This window comes from Ictalurus furcatus, chromosome 3 (assembly GCF_023375685.1).
Source record: "Ictalurus furcatus strain D&B chromosome 3, Billie_1.0, whole genome shotgun sequence".
NCBI classification, from domain to species: Eukaryota; Metazoa; Chordata; class Actinopteri; order Siluriformes; family Ictaluridae; genus Ictalurus; species Ictalurus furcatus.
In genome coordinates, this window is record NC_071257.1 from 15,326,788 (window position 1) to 15,350,262 (window position 23,475).

The window sequence follows — 23,475 nt, forward strand, 5'->3', positions numbered from 1 at the left end:
TAGTAACTAAGAAAAAATCGACTATGCCACCTTGGTGACTATACCCAAATGGGAAATACCCAAAGGACACACAGGTTCACTTCTCAAAGAGGAACCATGTGACATGGATATCATTTCAAAATATGTGTTTATTAAAGCAGTAACAGATATTTTCAGATAAAAATATTTTAAGATTAAGATAAAATGCAGAACTTGATTTCAACTACAGTACACACAAGGACAAACGGCATGCTCACAATTTGCTACTGCCAAAGCAGACCAAATATAATAACACAAAGAAACAGATACACAAAGTAACCAACGCTACAATGAAAAATAAATTAATAAATACATAGACAGCAAACCACTCAAACCTGGGGATCACCAAACTCCAACAACAGTTGGAGTTACAAACACAACACAGACAAGCCTGGTCTGCTTTAACAGCGCGACCTTACAGGACAATTACCCTCAATTAACCTCCAGGTTTGAGATCGTACATGGCGCAGCAAAACAATAGAGCATATAAAAAATACAAATACAATTCAATATAACAGAGAAAACAAAGGCAAAAGAGCAAAAACACAAAACAAACAAAAACACACAAAACATACGAGCAAAAGCAACAGGGCTGAAAGCCATGCAGCACCAGCAGACAAGGACGCACTGAGACAGGATAATTAGCTCACCTAAAATATATAAGATATGAGCTAAAATATACGTACCCATCAGGTTGCCATGATATTACTAAAAGGGTTGTACATACCAAAACATACTGAGGCCACTTCATTCATCAGGCAACCAAAGTTCACAACTCACCGGGAAGCGACTAAAATACACAACTCCTGTAACACAACTCTGGATAAAATAACCAGAAAAGCTAAAAGCATAAAGACTTACCTGAAGGTAACCAGCAGCCAGCCAATAATGCTCCATTTATCACAATTAAAAATGCTTTGGAGCAAAAGAACGCAGCATCAGCAAAGGCAATCAGTCAATAGCAAATCACCCGGTGTGCACCAATTCAGCTCAAAACATGTGGCACTGGAAGTGGCAGTCACCCAACAATGACGCAATGCCCAGTAGCGCATAACCGCCTTAAATACGCTTCCAAAATAGGATACTAATGACTCACGTGCCAAAACAGGGGCAGGGTAATTAACCCCATTAAAAGAGATGCAGCAAAATAGTGGCACTCTACTACATTTGCAACATTTTACTAAGGTTGGGTCGGGAGCACTCATCCTCAGGTTCCTCACTGCAGTCCTCTGGCTTATCCATCTTCAGACAAACACAGATAGCTCTAGCTCTAACTACGGTGTGTAGCACGAGAAGATTGCTGCATATGACAAAGACCATTCTAAATCATTAATTTTTTCTACAGCGATAAACTTGACTGGATGCTAAACTGAAATGTAAATAAAATGCATGGCTGTCCATATGATTAATAAACAGTGTACAGTTATTGGCTGGATGAAAGGAGAAGAGACATTCGAGATTTGTAGCGAGTACAAATGTCTAAAAGAAAGTGTTTTTTTTCTTGGAAATCTTATTACGTAAGAGTACAAGAATTCAGTTTCAATAATACTCAAGTAAAGCATAACTGCACCAAAATAATAATACTTAAGTATTAACATCTGGCTCACATGTGTTTTCAGACAGGGGAAAAATGCATTTCCGTTTACATGTGACATTCTGAATGCGTCTCCAGTGACAGCTTCTGATTGTATTTCATACATCATATCTACTGGAGGAATGGTGTTATGCACATTTATTATGTCAGTCTTCCATTGCATATGTTTTCAGGCAGAAATGTCCTGAAAATCCTGTACTGGCTCTTTTAAATGCAGCAGCAACTCGTGGCCATAGAAGCAGGCCAGCATTAATAATGACATAGCCTCAAACAAAATTAAGTTGAGCGATATCACACTTGCCTTGCTATGCTATAGGCTACTATGTAGTATTCTTAACCATGTAACCAGTATACAGTAACCATGTAATATTCAGTTGAGATTCGACAACATACAGTCATTCAGCATACAGTCTACAGTCTCAAAATGTGTTCGAGATAATATCATTAACCAGAGTTTATGGTTTTCATTAAAATTTCCAGTCCAACTACACCTCAAGAGACATTTCTTCTTTTTCTCTGCCTTTGGGTGGGAAACAAATATTTCACACATATTTCTAATGTACAGATATTATTCACTCTATAATCCCCTTTCCCTCTCCCAATCTTTGCTATATATCTTACCACAGATAAGGTTATATTCATCAAAGACACACTGTCTGCTTTTACACATTGCCATTTTGCAGAAATGTATTACATTTAATTCAGATTATTAGCTAAGAAACAAGATCTTGGCCAATTTTTAACTAGCCCAATCTGGCAACCCTGTCATTAACTGTCCTGTCTGCTCCTCCTCTACTTAAAATGTTCATGGAGTGAGCATAGGGGAAAAAAATCTTCCCATATTGATCGCTGCTTGTTGCATTTCCCATTTTTGACCTGTAGGTGCAATAATAAATTTATGGGAAGCTAAATTGGCTTGCTGAGCGCTGCAATTGCACAACATCTACAAATGTGGGCAATGGAAAATCAGCTTAGTCAAATTATTTTTTTAATCGTTGGTGATTTAAAAGAAGTCATTAGTATTTCAATTGGATCTTAAAAGTATGGAGTTGTGAATGAGGGCTTTATGAAGATTAATATTTCTTGAATGGCTCATATAAATGATGGGGCTCTTCCCCACCTGCCCTTATGGACAAGCTGCCACTGTTCAAATATATCGATCTGCTAATACAGTTTATAAATAAATAGGAGATGACGAAAGAAGTTATGAAGAACAGCTGCCTTCATCTGCTAGCATCATCTGTATCAGTCTCACAATTATTATGTATTTTCCATATAGGGCAATCACACAATCAACTTAGGTGGTCCTTCATTATTGTCTGGGACACATAGAGATACTTTTGTGTTCACGCTACAAATGTTATGTAGTCATATGTGTCCCAAACCACTTCCAAAGGTGGTTTGAGAGATGAAGCGTCTCTGATGCACGTTGGGCCCTGTTCACTCCTGTATTTAGTGCTGTCCCAGGATATATATTAATGCTAGGTCTGAACAGGGCCAAAATACAATTACTCAAGTATGTTCCACCACTGGTCATAATGAGAATTAAATTTTTATGAATTAAAGGTTGGAACACATTTATACTGGCCAAATACAGCTAAAAAGTTGTATAGAAACACAGACAAAAAAAAAATGTTTAATCATTGTTCTCTTCATGAACCAAAATTATTTGCACATTCCAAAATAAGTAGACTTACTCATTAAATGATTGTATTGCAAATATAAGTTCACAGCCCCTGAACTTGGGCTTCCATCCTAACAACAGGATCTGCAAAGAGCAGCTGAGGATAAGGCAAGCTAAAGATCACAGCTGTCACTTAATCAAGCACTTCAATATCACTATTATTATCATCATTAGACATCAATCAAACAATCAAAAACACTTCCGAACCTCAAATCACACAGCTGAAGCAATTCAGGATTTAGCGCTGTATGCCCACATTTAAAGAAAATCCACATTTTGTCATTTGTCGCATATACAGGAAAAAGCCCCATTAACACAAAACGCTTATTGTTATAAGGTATTTTGATAAAATATTAGAAGTACTTTTAATAACTGAAAATGTAAGTAGCTATCTAAAGTGAATGCAAACTCAAACTAAACTAAAGGTAACTTCACTGGCTCTGCAGCAATTACTTCAAGTCAGCTGAATTGTATAAGTTAAAGTTACCAGTGATTTTCTTGAATTAGACCAATTACAATTTTTTTTAATTAATATAAAAATCTCCTCCCCTGGTATCACATTCATTTGCAGGCTATTGTATCTATATAATATGCCAATACACAAGCAAGGAGACTTGACTCCATCTAAGTGGCATTAGAGGGAAATGTTTGGGGATATGCTTGTTTGCACTCCTGTGTGTATGTACTGTATTTATTTCAAGCTTGTAAGGAGAGTATCTCAATGTGAAGTTTATAGATCACAGAGTAGGGAAAGCAGTTTACTGCTATGACAGGGTGACAGGATGTGTGTATGTGTATGTGTGTGCATGTGTGTGTGTGTGAGTGTGTGTGTGTGTGTGTGTGTGTGTGTGGAATATGAAAGAAAGCATGTGTATAACACTGATTAGACAAGGTGTGTCTGGGGTGGTCGAACAGGTTTTGGGCTCCAGGCTTTCACTGCTGCAGACTGCAGCCCATCCCCAGAGGAACTGCTCTACCTTGGAGCAAAACATTTCACCCACATCTGCTCAAGTTGTACAAGTGTGGAGCTTTGACGCCTTCTCTGTGTTACGATTACAGGTTAGGATAAGCACTAATTAATCTTTCCAACATATGTGGGGAAATACAGGAAATGATGTACAGGCAACTGTGAAAGCTGTGTACATAGAGCAAATAAAGGCTTTTACTACAGATATTGTACAGTCGGATGCTTGTTCTACGTCCTCTCATATACCACCCCGAACACTGCGTGACAGAGGAAGTGTGCATGCACACACCTGTTTTAATGATGAGCACACTTACATAACCCTGTTATTACAACTCCACTTTGCATTTGGAGAGATGCAGCAAGTTTTTCACTTTTCTCCTAAGGACTAGCGTTATCTCATTGCAGGATTATTTTGCCACTGTTTAAATACACTCCATGTTTGAAAATAAATTCCCTAATTTTGGATTGGAGTAAATGTGAGTTTTACTGAGTTTGAGGTTTGAGTAACTTCACTGGAAATGCAATGCATTCTTTCAAAGACATTTCCATCCACTAATATGACAGAACTAGTCTATCTGACGCCATCTTTCAAGACTTCTTAGCATCTTAAAATATAGATCAAAAATAGCTGCATTCCATCTTCTATTAACCTAAATTATAGGTTAACAAAAACCTTCAGCTTTTTCCATGTAGCCCCATTTTCCCAGCTCGGTCTAAATAGGTTAACCTGTGTCAGCAGGCTCAGATGAGGCACAGTTAGGATTACAGGTATAGAGACAGGGCTAATGGTTTTGTGCGCTCCAGACACAATTCAGTCCAACATTAAGATTTAGGCCGAATGGTGGTTTGTTGCTATTATGGACGGACATTCGAAGTCCTTGGAGAGATGTACATGAACTTTAAGAGCATGTATAAAACTGGTTTGTGCAAGGGGCTGCGGCGTCCTCGTTGTTCTCTACCTGCTTTCCTCAGTGTGACGCCGTGCAGCGTTTCAGCGCCGTTGCCGTTTAATGACGGGGGTAATGTGCCGTGATCGAGGCTATTAAACATCACGGCAGGTAATTATAACACACAAACATAATCACATTAGCGTGTCTGCCGATCTGTCTTGTGAGTTGTACACGCGCCATAGTTGCGCTTAAAGGGCAAGCGCGCGCACAAGGTTATTGACTTAACTTTCTAAACTCCGTTGATTTCGTGACATTGCTATAGAGGGAAGAAAAGCAATTCGGAAGGGTAAACGCGCCGAGCATGCCTATTCGAAAAGCAAGGTTCGTGCATCAAGAGGAGAGAATCACTGCACAACTCATCGTTCTCCGCACAATCCGCATCAGCTGCAGCTCAGCGTGTTTACTGCGTTATGCACGAACCCCATCACAGCAGAAGGAATAATAATAATAATAATAATAATAATAATAATAATAATAATAATAATAAACAGCGCCCGACAGAAAATGAAGAAAACTCACCTATTACAGCCAGCTGGAGCAAACACAGTCTGATCAGGTCCATTGTCCACAGAGCCATGAGTCCGACAGAGGAGAGAGTTTTAGACTTCAGTGATCACCCGTCACCACCGCGATCAAAGTTATTCAAACAGAGTGCAGCGGTTTTCAGCGCCGCTTTAACAGTCCGGAACGAGCAGCGACCCAAAGCGCGCGCCAGATGCAGAAACAATCTCGGATCATGGTTTTCTTCGGCTAATAGCTGTGACGCTGGAGGAATGAAAATAGTTGCGCAAAAATATGGAGCGATGCAGCCCCACCGGCTCTCACACGATTTCACAAAATCAGTTTGCTTTAGAAACATACACAGACACACAGCTATTAGGTCATGATGCGCAGAGCGCGGAGTGTGTCGGTTGTATCCTGAAGTGAGATTGGCGGTGTGTGTGTGCGCGCGCGCGTGTGTGTGTGTGAGCCCAGATATCTATCTATCTATCTATCTATCTATCTATCTATCTATCTTGTTTTCTAACTTTGTTTCCATGCTAAATATCAATTTTACAGTGGTTAGGCGTGAAAAACATTCACTTGAAATGCCATTTGTGTTTAAAATAAGACAGTGCAACACCTATTCGTTTGTAATATTACAGACAGTATTTCAGATATAAAGGCTATATAAAGTCCCTGTCCCCCCGCCACATCCCCCCCCCCCCCCGGCCCCGTTTGATCATTCCAAAACTGACGCTCCAAATTAAAAGGAAATATTCATAACCCAAAGCCTGAACATTCTGAGCTCTGCAACTCTCACCCTCACTGTAAATAAGTCATGAGCGACATTTCCATTTAATTTGGCAAATCTTTTATCTGTCTCACTCTCATGCACATATGCTATGTTTGTCTGCTTGCTGAGTGTCTGTAGAAACATTTGCAAGAAAAATGTGCAGCATTTCACAAACACGAGTGCAAAAGGACATGTTGTAAGTGTCTGGATCTGTTTATCACCTTGTTAGTGACTGTGAACTGAAAACAAAAAAGTTAGACATTTGTATGAATAAATGTGTTTGTATGTGTGTGTGTGTGTGTGTGTGTGAGAGAGAGAGAGAAAGAGAGAGAGAGAGAGAGAGAGAGAGAGAATATTTCTCTCTGTTGTGCCCCTAAATGCCATGGTGCATTGAGCTGTGGGCTGTTTGTTAATAATCGTGTTATAATGTCAGTTATGACAGTGTCATCTACAGGGGGAAACGGGGGGCGGTTAGAGTAGTTGGCAGGGGAGAGGGAAACGTAGTAAGTGAAGTCAAGCCGGCAGGGGTTTGGCACAGCCTCGTATCTCACAAGCTGCATGTCCGTGGCAACAGGCACACTAACAGCCCATCTGTTGACAGAGAGAGAGAGAGAGAGGGGTGGGGGGAGGGGGCGGTTAGGGTGAGAGGGGGGGTTAGGGTTGGGGGGGGGGCACTTAGTACGTAGTGCTTAGTCTCTTAAAACAGGGTGAGAAGGAACACTGCCCTGTTTTGAAATATTTCTTAGATTGGTACAAAGAATACTTCCTGAGATAAATTTGGAGAAAACTAAAGATATGATAATATATTTTAACAAAACTGCAAGCACCTGTACAAGTATAAATATTGAAGGTAATGAGGTTGAGACAGCCAGCTCTTACAAATATCTAGGCAGTCACTGATAATAAACTCAACTGATCAGTCTGATCGTGTCAAAAGCACATAAGCTCTGGTACTTACTCAGGAAGCTGAAGTTGTTTGATGTGGATAAAACTGTATTAATATTGTTTTACAGATCTTATATTGAATCTGTTTAAACTTTTGCTATCACGGTTTTATGGAATTAATGTAAAAGGCAAAGCGCAGTTGCAAAGGATTGTTAATTTGGCATCAAGCATTACGGGTGTAAGGCAGCAAAGTTTTACTGCAAATTGTGAAAAACGTACCCTTAAGAAGGCATTGACTATAGTGAACGATCCCACTCACATCCTTTACTCAGAATTTGAAATGCTTCCTTCACATCGGCGACACAGAGCTATAAAGTTTAGGACTGTGAGGGCTTCAAGATCTTTTGTTGCAAATGCTGTATCGGCTGTTAATGGTTAATGTTTATCTGAAATAGGTGAATGTGTGTAGGTGAAAATATATATATATATATATATATATATATATATATATATATATATATATATATATATATATATATATAGGCCTATATATGATGATTTCTCTATCGTGCAGTATTATTTATTTATTTATTTTGTTTTAAGGCTGTGGTTTTGTCCTTGTCCTATTTTGGTCATCCGGCGCTGCAATGGAAATTGCCCTTTTTAGGGACAATAAAGATTTACTGAACTGAACTGAACTGAGAGGATTCAAGTGAACATTGCTATCTAATTTTAACATAATAAATTATTTAAGTTTATTCAAACTCTCAAAATAATTGATCTTTCACCTTCAGTGTCTGTGTTAACCACTGGACACAGAGTAGAGGCATGTATGCCATAGAGGTTGGGCAGTACCACTGTATTTAAAGCTAAAGTGTTTAGGATTTACTTTTAGACACCTTCATTATCACTGTGCAAGTACAGTGAGATCTTGTTCGGAGAAAGTGCATTCCTGGACAAAAAAAAAGGACCAGGCCCAAAAATAGCAAAATATGAAGCTTTAAATGGTTTTAGCAACAAATCATTGGTCAGAAAATTTGCAAGAATTAAACAAATGTACTCGTGAGACCTTATGTGCCACCACTGGCCTCTTTACTTTTGTTGCAGTAAACTGTTTGGGGAAAAGCCAGAAACAGGAAACTCACTTATAGTGTTTCTTCACTTATATAATTCATATAGTCTTCTTGTACACAAAGGTAAAGTCATAATAATGATTAATATGTTTGATGTAAAATTCAAACTAACATATATATATATATATATATATATATATATATATATATATATATATATATATATATATATATATATATAAATTAAAAGCTGTCCTCAAGTTTACCCACAAGGCTTGAACATGTAAAGAAACCAAAGGGAAAAGCTATTCCATACTAAGTTACTTTATCCATCCATCCATTTTCTGTACTGCTTATCCTTACTGGGGTTGGGGAACCAAGAGCCTGTCCCAGGGAGCCTGGGGCACAGGGCAGGGGATACCCTGGACGGGTTGCCAATCCATCACAGGGCACAATCACACACACATATGGACATTTGTTTGTACATGCCAATCAGCCTACAATGCATGTCTTTGGACTGGGGGAAGAAACCCCCAAAGCACAGTGAGAACATGCAAACTCCACACATGCAGGGCCATGGCGGAACTTGAACCCTCAACCCTGCAGGTGTAAGGCAAACACACTAACCACTAAGCCACCGTGTCCCCAATTACTTCATCTATTTGTTTAATTCTTGATAATTTCCTGACCAATGACTAGATGCTAAGACCATTAAAAGCTTCATATTTTGCCATTTGTGGCTTGACCCATTTTTTCCAAGGAGTATAGATGCCATCAGATAAAAGCGTTAGACAATAAATATACAATCAAGTATACAAATAAAGACCATACAAAAAAGTACAAAAGTACATGTGCAGAAGAGGGTTGTAGCAGTATTCACAGGATTTGAAGAGATGGTGTGATGGCTCATGTCCATAGTGGTGTATTGCAGAGTAGTGTGAGGTGCTATTATGATGTGGGGAGTAAACATTGGGTGTTGTGCAGTAAGAAAGAAGCTGTTCCTCAGTCTGGTTGCATGGGTGTACAGGGTCCTGTAGTGTTTACCAGAAGGCAGATGGGTGAAAATTCTGTAGCCAGGGTGGGTCGAGTCTTATTGATGTTTTCATAATGCGCTGAAATGCCTTCCTGTTCTCTGAGGTGCAGCATGAGAACCTGTGAGTACATTGGTATGCAGTCTGTAATTATGGACTCAGTGGTGCACCAGTAGAAGTTCAGAAGGAGCTGTTGGGGGAGTTGTGCTTCACTTAGTCTTCTTAGGAAATGAAGCCTATGTTGACCTTTTTTGCCATTGCTATTGTACTGATGGAGCATGACAGGCTGTTACTGATGTAGAGAAATTTAAAACTGTTGACTGCCTCAACCTTTTCACCCTCGATGCTGATGATAAGGTAAACACTATATTTTTGTTTTCTGAAGTCCAGGATTAGTTCTTTGGTCTTCTTGGAGTTGAGAGCCAGGTTTTTATTCCAGGTTTGATTCCATATTTCCAGGTTCTTGATTTGCTCCCCGTAGGTTGACTCATTTTTGTTAGAGATCAGTCCTATGACGGTCATGTCACCTGCAAACTTTATGATGTATAAAAAATAAAAGATTGTTGCATCAGGGGACAAAAAAAAAAATAATATGGTGTTCCTGGGTTTCTGTGAGTCACCTCATGTATTGGTAACTGACAGTCTGTGTTGTGCAGTGGGGTTGGAATTAGCAGGAATTTTGTAAATCCCAAAAAGCTCACTCAGGGAGCACATTGATATATATATTTTTTTGCTCTAAATCTTTGGCATGGAGCTGGGTGGTGGGCATGAAGCTCCCTGATTCAGACTGGGTTCAAAATAAGCTGGGACTCAGCATCTTTCCCATGGGCCATATCTCTCCCAGTCAATACTGAATTTGGCCACCCCAACATCTCACATACTGAATTTCCCTGACAGTGTATACCTGTTCTCCTTCTAGATTCAGTGGTGGTAGTGGTAGAACATTTGTAGGTGAACCTTTGACCAGGGGACCAGTGATTTAATAGGGATATAGGGATGTCTATATAAGATGTCTTGCTAGGTCAAACCCATACTCTTTGCCATGGGAAAGGTATGAACCTCTAGTGCCTCCCCAGTTAGTTTGAATGATAAATAAATCATATTAAGTAATATTGTCTGTTGTCTGGTCATTTCCTTGTCAAAATAATTGTTATTCCTTAAAAATGAAACATTAAAAATAGTAGTCTTGCAGGCCAGATGTGACTACTGTCATGCCAGGCTATTTAAAGGAGTTGAGCTGAGCTACAGTATAATAGCCATGGATAACAGCCATAGATCTTTTGATGTTTTTTTTCTTCTAAAATGTAGATTAGTTTTCTATTAGTCAATAATGGATATTCGGTAATGGAATGGACACATTTGGTAAACATATGTTAATTATTACATCATGGTTACTTCATTAACACATCAAATGAAATGTCCAGTGTAAAAATGTTTATGCACCATTGACATAATATACATCTTTACTTCAGAGTCATAATCTGATGTATTAGGTCATTGGTGATCTACGAACTCTTTGTGCAGCCTTAATGCTTGTTCAAAGTATCTGTGGCGTGTCTCCCAGACCTTAGATTAAAGGCAACTGGATCATAAGCTAATGAATTTTTGGACATGTTAGAGTCTCACCAGTACTCAGTGTTGGAAAAGTTTTCTTTTTTGTTCACACCTGGGCTTCCAGTGGGTAGAGATGTATGAGCCCATGTGACTTATTTATCATGGATATTAGAAGGTACAAAGTTCTTATCTGAGGCACATTCAGGTGGTGTGGGAAATCTTGGATGATGCTTGGAAAATCTGTGCTCTAGCTAATGGCTTCTACAAAACATGATTCTGGGAGAATGGTTTCAGTGGAGGAGCTGGGTATAGACTTGAAATTGCATTAGCTGTTGTTTTCTTGGAGCCAGGAAACTAAGAGAATGCGAAATGGAATGGTGAGAAGAACATTTCTTCTCAAGGGTTCAGACGTTTAGCTGTCTTGAGATACTCTAGGTTTCGGTGGTCATTGTACTACACATTGGAGTCCAGCTCTTTGAAGTGTCTCCATTCTATTTTGACAGCCAATAGTTCATTATTTCTATTGTTGTAATTACGTTTGGCCAGAGAGTGTTAACAAGAGAAGAAGGTCACTGGATACAGTTTGCGATGCTTGACATTGTAAGAGAACTACCCTAACCCCTATTTATAAAGCATTCACCTTCTCTATAAATGGCAATGCTGGGTCAGGATGTTTTAGTATAGGGTTGTAGTGAATGTTTTTGTCAATAACTGAAAAGCTAAAACTTGGTCAGCTTGGGGAGTCCTACCAGCAGTAGTGAACTGAAAAGGGCTTCTATGGAGCAGAAACTGCCTAATCTAATAAACTGCCTATTGCCTAAATTTGCTAAATTGCCTGTAAAAGTTAGCAAAGCCCAGAAACTTTTGTAAGTCTTAGATAGTCTTTGGTGTGGGCAATTCAGTGACTGCACAGACCTTAGACTCATCTATGAACATGAACATGTAATTGAATTCTGAATAACACAGGGAAATCACAGTGAGTTTTCTTGTATATGGACTGTCAGTTGAAGTATATGCAATGGTGATGGTAGGATATTTTATGTATGATTAGTAACAATGAGTTGTCTAGGTTGGAATTTCACTTTCTGACCAGGAAATTAGAGGTTTGTGTTTCCATAGGTGAGGGAGACATTTTCCCATTTGAGGAGCCACTTGACCTTTATAGCATGTTGGACCCTGTGCCATGAGGTGAGTGGAGTCTCCACAGTAAAAGCATTGTACCCTTTCTTTACATTGTAATGTTCTGCTGAGTTGGGTGTGACAAATCTGCATGAGCTAGGGGTTTTGACTGTCCTCTTGGTTCAGCTGACTTAAGAATAGGAATGCTTTTCTCCTCTTGTTTAACAACTTGCCCCGGCATATGACAAGATCAATGTGTGAATCCAGCGATGAATGTCTGTCTTAGAATGCCAATTCAGTCTTGTTTTGTTTGCGTCCCTGATGGGAAATGAGTAAATGAGGGCTGGCTCATTCTATCCGCTCTGAACTCTATAGCATACTTGGCTGTACTTCTTGGTCTTTGGTTGAGAATCATGAGTCATCCTCTTTGTAATTAATTAAACTGCTAATGATTCTGGGAAGTGTAGTTTGTGATTTCAGTGGTGACAGCTGTATGACATAAACAAACCAAACAGGGGACAGAGTGAGAGTCACTATGATACTACAAGAGTGATGCCTGTTTTAGCTAGAATGCTACTTTTGACAGACAGGAGAACAAAAGACAAATATTAGATAAAAGAAAATACACAAGGAACACAGATGAGGTAATAAAATAGTGACAGTTTTGTGCTCTACGCTGTATTTTATCAAGTTCATTAGTGTTAGCAAGCTAGTTTGTGTTTGTCAGCATTGGACATGCACAACGTAATTTGAGATGCAGATAGATCTAAACCAACACAGCAGCCCACTGATGCAGGCCTACATACTGTAGCAGCATACTGTAACCAAGCAGTTTTTGCTCATTAACCTGCTACTCAGAAATTGTAACATTCTGTGATGTTGGTTGTGTAATATACAGACAAATATACGGATAAATAGTTATAAACAAATGGCAGAATAAAATCCAGTGCTAATCCTTTATGTGTGTGTGAGAGAGAGAGTCACCTACATACTATGTGTATGTGATAGATGAGGTCAGTCATTAGAATTAAATAATGCTCATAGATCCTAAACATAAGAAAAGTACTATTTCAGATCTCATCTGAACAATTTCCTCTGCCCCTTATCTATAATCTGTTTCCAGAACTGTGCAGTAGGAGGTTATCCCTGGATTACAACTGAAAACCAAGTGCTAAAAACTTACATTTTTAGGGATAAAGCATACATATAAGTATCTTCCTCTTATTATGTTTCACACAGTTGCTCAAAGAAGTAATGTATTTAAGCTCTAGGTCATTAACATACTGGGTCCAGCTGGACCAATAATGAGATGTTGAAAGTTTAATATGTGTATATGGCAAACAGAATTAAACCTCGACATTTTTAAGACCTGTGCTCTCTCTCTCTCTCTATTTTCTTATGGGACATTATGTATCGTAAACAGGGTGTTTATTATAAGTAAGTTGTCTTAAGGAAATAAATGAACTATACATCCAACCATTTTCTGTGTGTCCACAGGGTCGCCTGGAGCCTATCCCAGGGGACTCGGGGCACAAGGTGGGGGACACCCTGGATGGGGTACCAAACCATCACAGGTCATACACAACCATTCACAAACTACAGGTAATTTGGAAATGTCAGTCAGCCTACAACACATGTCTTTGGACTGGGGGAGGAAACTGGAGTACCTGGAGGAAACCCTCAAAGCACAGGGAGAACATGCAAACATGCAAAGGCAGGAATCAAACCCCATCCCTGGAGGTGTGAGGCAAATGTGCTAACCACTAAGCGACCGTGCCCCCATATAAATGAAATAAAAATAGTTAATTGATTGATAGGTAGCATCCCAGTAAGGGATTCCTAAGAAATTGCAGGCTATAATCAAAGAGTAATCTCTAATACAAGAAGTAGCACAGGGGTGCCCAGCTCTGGTGCAGTGTAGTTCTGTACCTGAGTAAACAGACCTGATTGATCAAAAAATTGCCATGGCCTTTGCTGAATTTAGTGTGTTATAAGAGGCAAAATACCTTTCTTATACACTTTCTTAGGAACACCTGTACACCTGCACATTCATGCAGTTATTTCATTCATTCATGCACATCTAATCAGCCAATCATGTGGCAGCAATACATTCCATAAAATCATGCAGATAGAGGTCAAGGGCTTCAGGTAATGTTCACATCAAACATCAGAATGAAGAAAAAATATACGAGAAGGGCTGGTTTGAGTATTTCAGAAACTGCTGATCTCCTGGGAAATTCACACACAATTGGCAACTCGAACCAATCTGACCATTTTCCTCTGACCTCTCTTATCAACAAGGCATTTCCACCCACAGAACTGTTACTCACTCAATGGTTTTTGTTTGTTGCATCATTCTTTCTCACTTTTTCTTCATTTTGATGTTTGATGTGAACATTAACTGAAGCTCTTAACCTCTATCTGCAGGATTTTATGCATTGTGTTGCTGACACAAGATTGGCAGATTAGATAACTGCATGAATGTGCAGGTGTACAGGTGTTCATAAGAAAGTGGACGTGAGTATATATCTTTGATTGGATTCTCCCTTCTGCATGTGGCCCCTTGTTACAAAAGACCTAGCCATGTCTCAACAGAGTTTACCACTCTACATGGTATTGTCAGCCCAGGGGTTGCTGCCCTTATGCAGCGAGTATAATGAAATACTTGGAAGGTTGATGGGATATCTCTTTCAATGCATATTATATTTTAAGTATCTGGTAAGAATCCCTGATACTCCTTTAGTGATATCTGCTCTCAGGACTCAAGGGGAATGCAAATGAGTAGTATCATGAGTAGCACCCGAAATCAGGAGAGCAGAGGGGCAGGCTGGCACTCAGGAAGTTTGAAAAGTTTCCCAGTGGGTCATTTTCCTCTGTTTGTGGCCAGACTTTATTTTTGCATATTCTTCTCGCTTATACATGGTCTCTGACAAGTCACACACACACTCAAACTCTCTCTCTCTCTCTCTCTCTCTCTCTCTCTCACACACACACACACACACACACACACACACACACGCACACACAAACACACACACACACACACACACAAACAAACACACACACACACACACACACACACACACACACACACACACACACACAGGTCACCACTAGGACACTACCACTACCACGGTTTATTCAGTTGATTAGACCATGATGGAGAGAGAGCAGGAAGACAGCACAGAGACAGTCAGAGAAAAGAATGCTTTAGTAGCAGATGAAGCAAAAATACATTCAGAAATTAACAAATTCCATTCATTCAATCGACTTTTTAACCAGCTGCTAGTCAGGAGAGCATTACTCAGAGAAAGTAGGTAGCATTACTTAGCTACCTAAATAAAGAACAATACATATTAATTTATATCAGACCTTATTTAGAACTGGCTTGTGTTGTGCTAGAATCCCAGGTTGCATTGTTTCTCCCTCTGTTGGCTGGTGAGAGGTGACTAGCTAGCAATATTAATTGTGGTGTGACAGTCCTTTGATGCTACAATGAAAAATCAAGCTTATTATTAGCTAGAGAGATTATATTTGAAACACTTCTCTTCCATGTCTTACCTCTGTAGCACACATATTGCAAACAGCATGAGCATATTGCATATTGGTGCCCCATACACTTTTGTGAGTGCTTCTGAATTTTTATTAGTATCGGTGCACCTAGATTTCTGAAATGGGAACACCAATGCTACCTGACAAAATACATTTTTGAGCCCTGCATTAAAAGAATTTAGCAACAGAAACATCTCTTACAATTAAATCAATTAAATTCATTTTAAGAAATGACTGAAGAATACAAATTGTGCTGAATAGACTTGTTTCAGCTTTACCTTACTGATACTTATTCAGAGTTGGTGAAGTCCAAAACATCAGTATTTATGCAGAACAATATGTGCATAATTACACGTAAACAGAAAAGGGTTAAGTCAATTTTCTGATTCGATTTTCAGATTATGAAAATTACCTGTGTGTAGTTCACACCTGCAAGGTTGCCAGATTTTTTCTTGAGTTGAGGTGTCTGAGACTTTTCTATAGCCTCTTTACTACCACATTTAAACACAAGCACTTGAAATTAAGCCTTGTCTTGCCTTAATTAATCAGGGATAATCCTAATAGAATTGATCACATTACAGTTTTTTACAATCGCTATGACAATTTTTTCAATACATTTAAAATTTTTCTTAAACTTTTAATCAACAAACACACCTACAACATACAATTTGCAAAGTGGTTAATTTCATGCTCAAAATCACACACTGTAAACTAATCTCCAACAGTAATTTTCAAGATACATTAATACACTAACACAATACACTATGTCTACCAAAACACCGCAAACATGTCTCAAAATCAAATAATTATACATAATCCAACACACTAACACATGTTCTCTTCCAACAGGAACATTTAGTCAATCATAGCACAATATCATAAAAACACTAATATCAGATGGAATTAAATAAACTGCATTATTTTATATACGTCAGGTCTGCCCTTATATAATAAACAGTTATATATTAGAGACCGAAGGCCTGCAGTCACTGTGCAGTAATACAATGACTGTATTAAAATGACTGTATTTACACTTTGCAGTGAGAGGAGCCCTTATACAGTGTGCTACCTGTTAGTTTCTCGAAAAATCCGAGCAGTGTATGCCACTGTGTCCCAGATGTTATCTGTTCTGACATACAGTGTGAAAGCATTTGTAAATAAAGTAAAATTCCATTGTTTTGGTCTTGGTTGAGCTTGTGGCCCTTCTTTGAGCCAGAAGTTCAAGCATTTTAAATTTGTGTTAACTGTATGCATTTTGTGTCAAAGCAACAAGAAATGTGTTAATTGTGTAGCCTACACAGACAGATGTTGTGCTGTGTTAAGAGTTTAGGAAAATTGTTAAAAGTATTGAAAAAATTGTCATAGCAATCGTAAACAACTCTAATCACTGCAAATTTGGTATAATTTAACAATATGGCTTCTACAGTCATTATTTGGATGCTTATAAAAACCAGCATTTCAGATCCTGGCATTTAAAAAAATAAATAAAAAATCATGTACTGACAGTTAATTGTGCACACAATTTGAAATATTCTGTTTCAAATTTTCCTATAGCCAAGTGGCTGCATCTCAACTTTGTAAATTAAGTAGCTTGTTAAATAGCATATAGCCATGTTCTCTACCCAGAGTTTCAGTGTCACTTACTGATTTTTTCCCCCTTGTAATCACAAGACCTGTTCCTTTCCCCCTGAGCCCTTGCTCTGTTTCCAATACCACTCAATACCAATACCATGTTAGTTCCTTCCTCGTTGTTGGCCACACTGACTACGTTTACATGGACAGCAGTAATCTAATTATTGACCTTATTCTGAGTAAGACAATATTGTGATTAAGGTGTTTACATGAGTCGCTTTTAGAATACTCCTTTCATGTTCCTGTTTTACATGTTATAGAATATAGATTGATTAACGGCACGTCATTACTTAACCCGCCATGCCGTCCAACGTTCCCTCCAGAATTTCACGTATCAACATACAGTTCGTCTTCATTATGGTACCGTATACAGTTTTGGGTGTTTTTATTTTTAATTTTTACAAACGCTTCAAGTGCAGTTAGTTATTTGTCATGCTATACGTGCAAATAGACGACTGCATGAATCCATGGGCTGCGTCCGAAACCACGTACTTACCTGCTACAGCATATAGTAGCTGAAACATGTGTATTTCGCCTACTATATAGTATTTAAGTACGCGGTTTCGGACGCAGCCGTGCTCTCTTGTTTGCTGTAAAACGGTTCAGCACTGCCATATGTGATCGTGTCCTGTCGCAAAATGCAGTGAAAACTCCCATACGACATTAATAGTGTGATTAACGTGTTTACATGTCTGTAATACACGTTGAGAATGCGACTAAAATAGGAATACTATACATGTCTTAATTACATTTGTGTTTACTTCGAGTATGACTTTAATCGGATTAAGGTAATAAAAAATTGCTGTTTACATGGTAGTTGCTTAATCAGAGTATTGTCTTAATCGGGTTAATATTGGATTATTGTTGTCCATGTAAATGTACTGACCGTTTTCCTTCTCCAGTGGCCCTATCTCATAGACGCCCATATTCTGTAGATGAGCAGATTAGACATTCTTGGCTGTGAGCTCTGTGTTTGGTCATTTGATCCTTTTGTTTTCTTTTGCTTTCTAATTTTCTATTTTTAATAAATAAGTTTGACTGTGTGCATCTTTCCATTACAGCAGCATAATGCACATATAACACATGACAGTCTAACAGAAAAAAAGTTACAACTTATCTGGAGCACCTTTTCTGTGTTGAATATCAATGTTCTGTCACAAGCATATGTATCTTGCATAACAAAGTATCAAACATTCACTGAAATACTCTGTATTTCAAGTTCTGCATAATTGAACCAAGCCCACCTCTATCACTATCTCCTAAAGTCCAACCCCTCATCCTTGTTGTGGCAGGTGGAAACAGGCAAATTATGTGATTGCCAAACAGTGTGATGTACGGAAGCTTTTCTAAAAACATTACTGTTGCCATGAAGGCATGTTTGGATCTATTTGGAGATGTGCTGGTCAAAAGGGCTCTAGTGAAGCTGGGTGGGCTAATCACTAATCGATGTCTACAGAAAGAGCCACACAGAAACAAAATCAAGGACTCATGTTGGGGCACAAAGGAGCTCCTATCACAACAAGCTTGATGCAGTAAAATGACAGCCACATGGAAGTTTTACAGCTGATCCTCCTTCTCACATCCAACAGACTTGCAGCATAGGCACATGAAATGTCAGGACAATGTATGAAGCTGGAAAAGCACAAGAAGTGGCAGGAGAAATGAGGAAGTACAACCTAGCATTGGTAGGTCGTAGTGAAACAAGGTGGACTGGATAAGGTAAAACATGCCTAGCCTGTGGGGAAACTGTTCTGTACTCTGGTCATGACAAAGAGAACACACCACACATATAATGATGAGGTATAATGATCATCAAGGAAGCCTAGAAATCATCCCAGAAAACAGCTCCAGGATCATCACAGCAAGGTTTTACATGAAAATAAAGAAGGCTACAGTGAGACATTGCTATGCACCCAGAAATGATGCAGAACAAGAGATAAAGGACACCTTTTATGAAAGGCTACAGCATGTAATCTCCAAGCAAAGCAGGAAAGACATCATCCTAATGCTGGGGCAACTTCTATGCTCAAGTAGATCACAACACTGAAAAAAAGCAGACCATGGCCTTGTAATCAGGAGAACAATTTTTCCACACAAGATTGTACACAAGGCCACCATACAGTACAAAGAACCAGACTGACCATGTCTGTATCAGTCAGAAATTCAGATGACTATTGGGTATCTGGGTGAAAATAGGAGTTGATGTCAACTCAGACCACCATCTACTGACAACAAAGCCCAGGCTTAAACTGAAGAAGTACACCACAACCACTGCAAAGAGAAGCACAAGTGTCAACTTACTCCAAAACAAATATGTAGCAGAACTGTTCCAGATCTGTCTTTCAAACTAGTTTCAGGACCTACAGTATTTATTGTGCAAACTGATTTTTAAGTATGTATATTTAAATTTTGGCATGCATACTTAAAATTTTAGTATGCATACTTATTTTTCAAGTATGCATATAAACTTTGTGTCCATACTTATTTTGTGTACAACTTTTAAAAAAGCATACATATTTAGCATAATTGTTTAGTATTTCTACATATTTTTACTCATTTGTACTTTCACATTTCTTTGCATAAAGACTTCTATGTATTAGTAAATTAGGGAAATGTTGCTTAGTAAATTAATCCATAGGGTAGTTAAACTTTAGCTGACTTGTGCAACTGTGAGCAGGATTAATAAATTGGATGAATTAAGCATTTCAGCACAATTCAGCTGCTCAAACTGACATATAAGGAATAGTAAAAACCTAAGGCTTGATGAATGACTGCAGTGGCAAGTTGGCATAATGGGCAGCATTATTATTTCATGTTCCAAGGGTTGTTGGTTCAATGCTGAACTGTGGTCACTTTTGCAGAGTTTCACGGTTCCTCCTGGGCCTGTGTGGGTTTCCTACAGGTTCTCCAGTTTTCTCCCACCTCTTGAAAACATGCCATTTAATGGTTTAGCTAAAAGTCTGACTTGTGAGACTACCGTGACTCTGACCATGACACATATGTAGATGATTGAATTAATTGTTTCAGCATGATTCTGATGCTCAAACTGACATATAAGGAATAGTACACATCTAAGGTTTGACCAATGAACCTAACCAATAACTAGTTTTTGGATGAAATCCTTGGAACAGAAACATGTGCAATAAAATAGTTTGAATTACATTTCCATTATATCAGTGTGAAGATATGCATTTGTTAAAATACGCAGTTCTGTTCCCCACATTTTTGGCAGCCATGAAATAAGTAGAGCTTCCCCAAGTCCTAAATATTACTTTTACCCCTGAGACTTACAGACGTAGATCAAATGTTTTGAAATAAAAACATACTCGATTTTGCAAGTATATTTATTTTGCAAACTTATATTTAAGTATGTATATTTAAATTTTGGCATGTATACTTAATATTCTAGTATGCATACATTATTTTTAAGTGTGATTTATGATTTTTTTTACATGAATAAACCCCATTCATGGAACAGGGCCATAATTTCAAACTTTCCCTCTGCTGAAAGAAAAGGCATCTGTGGGGGTTTCCAGCTAAAAATAAAAAAGGAAGACACAATAACTGTCAGCATCAACATATAAATTGCTTGTGTAAAATGTAAATAAAAACAGAATGCAATGATTTGCAAATCTGATAAACCCGTATTTTATTCACAATAGAACATAGAAAATATATCCAATGTTTAAACTGAGGAAATGTACCATTTTAAGGGAAAAATTTGGTAATTTTCAATTTGATGGCAGCAACACATCTCAAAAAAGTTTGGTGAACCTCTGCCCATCGTTACTTCTGAGAGACTCTGCCTCTCTAAGATACTCTTTTCATACCCAAAAATTCTACCATGTATACAAGTTGCAGGACACTTGCCGAGGGAAGGATAAAGGCAAAGAAAAAAAATAATACATGGCCGCTTAGGGCTTCTGTAGGATTGGGTTCAGCAACAAAGAAATTATTTGTGTTTTTGAAGAGGATGAATCCTACAACTTTTTCACCAGTTACTTACTGACACGTGGATCTCCCCTTCCCCCCAACTATTATCACCTCTCAGCAGCACTTCTCTTTGAGTAAAATGCTTTTGCCTCCATTGGAATGTCATAGACTGCAAATACATAAAAATTACTTGACCTGGATATAATTTATGTGACTCTCCAAGTTTTATGCTTGTGCTCCTCCCGTTCAATTTGATGAGCCAAAAGATAAGATTACTAAAAGATAATAATTGCTTATTAATTAATGGACAGATACTCACTAAACAGGAGGAATAGCTCAAAAGATGGGCGGAACATTTCAGAGAACTGATCAACAGACCACCAGCAACTGAACTTGTGGACATCCCGCCAATTGAACAGCCTATGAACATCATCTGGAACCTGTCAATAGAGGGAAGGCCACTCATAAAGCTACCAAAGAAAGGCAGCCTGAATGAGTGCATAATCCACTATCAGCTACTACCATTCCCTTGGAAAATGCTGTGCAGAATTTTCCTAGAAAAACCATGCTATGTTACCATGTGACATAAGACATAACATCAGGAATACTAAGTAAATGAAATTGCAATAGGAGGGGAATATTATTATTATTATTATTTTTTTCCAGATCCAAAGCTTACTGGTTAAAAAGCTTTAAAATCTTGAGGAGAAGCTTCCTGAAGTCACCCATTTTCTCTTTACATTTGGAACACAGAAAGACCATTGTGTCTATGTGTACTGCATATACACTGGGACAACTTCAACAAAGCATGCATCAGCAGCAGTTAATTCACAAATACTGCAACATTGTACGGTAGATCTGCATTACTCCTAAACCAAAAAATGTGAATTTATTTGTTATTACACCAGTATTAGCATACTAATATAGACAACCATGGATTTCTTTAATCATCTATCTAGCTGTGAGAGAAAGAACAAAATTGTCCTAGTTATGTGATTGTTTTTAGTGCCAAGGAAATGTAAAATATTTCACCTGTTACATAAAACCTAGTGGACCGAGTATACTGAAGAATGCATATTCGAACAATTATGTTAACTAACCAAGTGAGCTACTGTATGCTGAAGTGGATATTGCTGAACTTTGATTATCAGCAGCATTGTAAAGTTAGCTAACTTAGCCAAATGCTGTTGCGGTTTCAGTAGCTTGCAAGGTTCATTAGCTAGATGGATATCTCATGTTAATTCAAACATGTTTCTAGCTATATAATTCGCTATCTAGCAAAAACTCCCCTTGCATATTATACTGAGCATTACCTATAGGTTATAGCTGCACTTAGTTATATTTAACACAGGCAATTATTACAGAACATCAAAGTGACACCTTAAGTGTAATACAGAGCTCTCACACTGTAAAATATCAAAGGTTCTAACTAGCCAGTCAAGCTCAGTCAGCTAGCTTATGGCTTACCTGGACATGTTTTCACAGGCTACATGTTGAGCTGTGAAATGGTGATGTATCTCCATGGGTTTTGGTTTGCATAAATTGCAGATCATATTTTTTTCTTATATTGTAAGAAATTGTAAGATGTTGTCTGTTGCCTCCCACATAAAAATCAAATACTGGTCCTTAAATAATTAAATCTAAAGAAGTATGTTGAGTATATGAAGTTTGGTAAATTAGCTAGTTACTTTTGTTATTTAGCTAGATAAAGTACAGGTAAGTTTTGTTTTTATTTGCTAATGTGCCTATGTATTCAAAAGGATTATTAAACATTAGCTACCCAGCAAGCCAAAATCTAGGTTTGTCTCCGTTAGAAAAATATTTTCCTTATGACTGAATGCTTAGAGCACTAGCTAGCATGCAGGATCAGGCATGATGTACTTGTGGTCTGCTCAGTGTGTTTAAATGGGGACATTTTGACTTTCACTCATAGATTTTGCATTCATATTTCTCATTTTATTTGAGTAATATTTCGACACAGTATCCATATCCTTACGTAAGTGCAGTTTTTCTCTACTTTTTCCACCCCAATTATCAGGTTGTTTCCTTTGAAACATTTTAAACTGAAGATACCTAATAAATTGGGCCAGGGATGCTCATCTGTGTCCTCTGTCAAGACATTGCTGCTGCTGAGTAAGCATTTCAAGTGTAGACTTTCATGAGGAAACATTGATTGGGTTTTGAAATTGAATTTAAGATAGTCATGT

General features: G+C 38.2%; 1 protein-coding gene across 1 annotated transcript in view; it reads right to left on the reverse strand.

Moving 5' to 3' along the window:
* The window catches only part of gfra4a (GDNF family receptor alpha 4a), a 108,985-nt gene extending 103,169 nt beyond the window's left edge, over positions 1-5,816 (reverse strand). Inside the window, exon 1 of the mRNA XM_053620966.1 lies at positions 5,733-5,816. Coding sequence (XP_053476941.1) covers positions 5,733-5,790 — 58 coding nt within the window. The 5' untranslated portion in view covers positions 5,791-5,816. The remainder of the gene's footprint in view (positions 1-5,732) is intronic.
* Between the last annotated feature and the right edge of the window lie 17,659 nt (positions 5,817-23,475).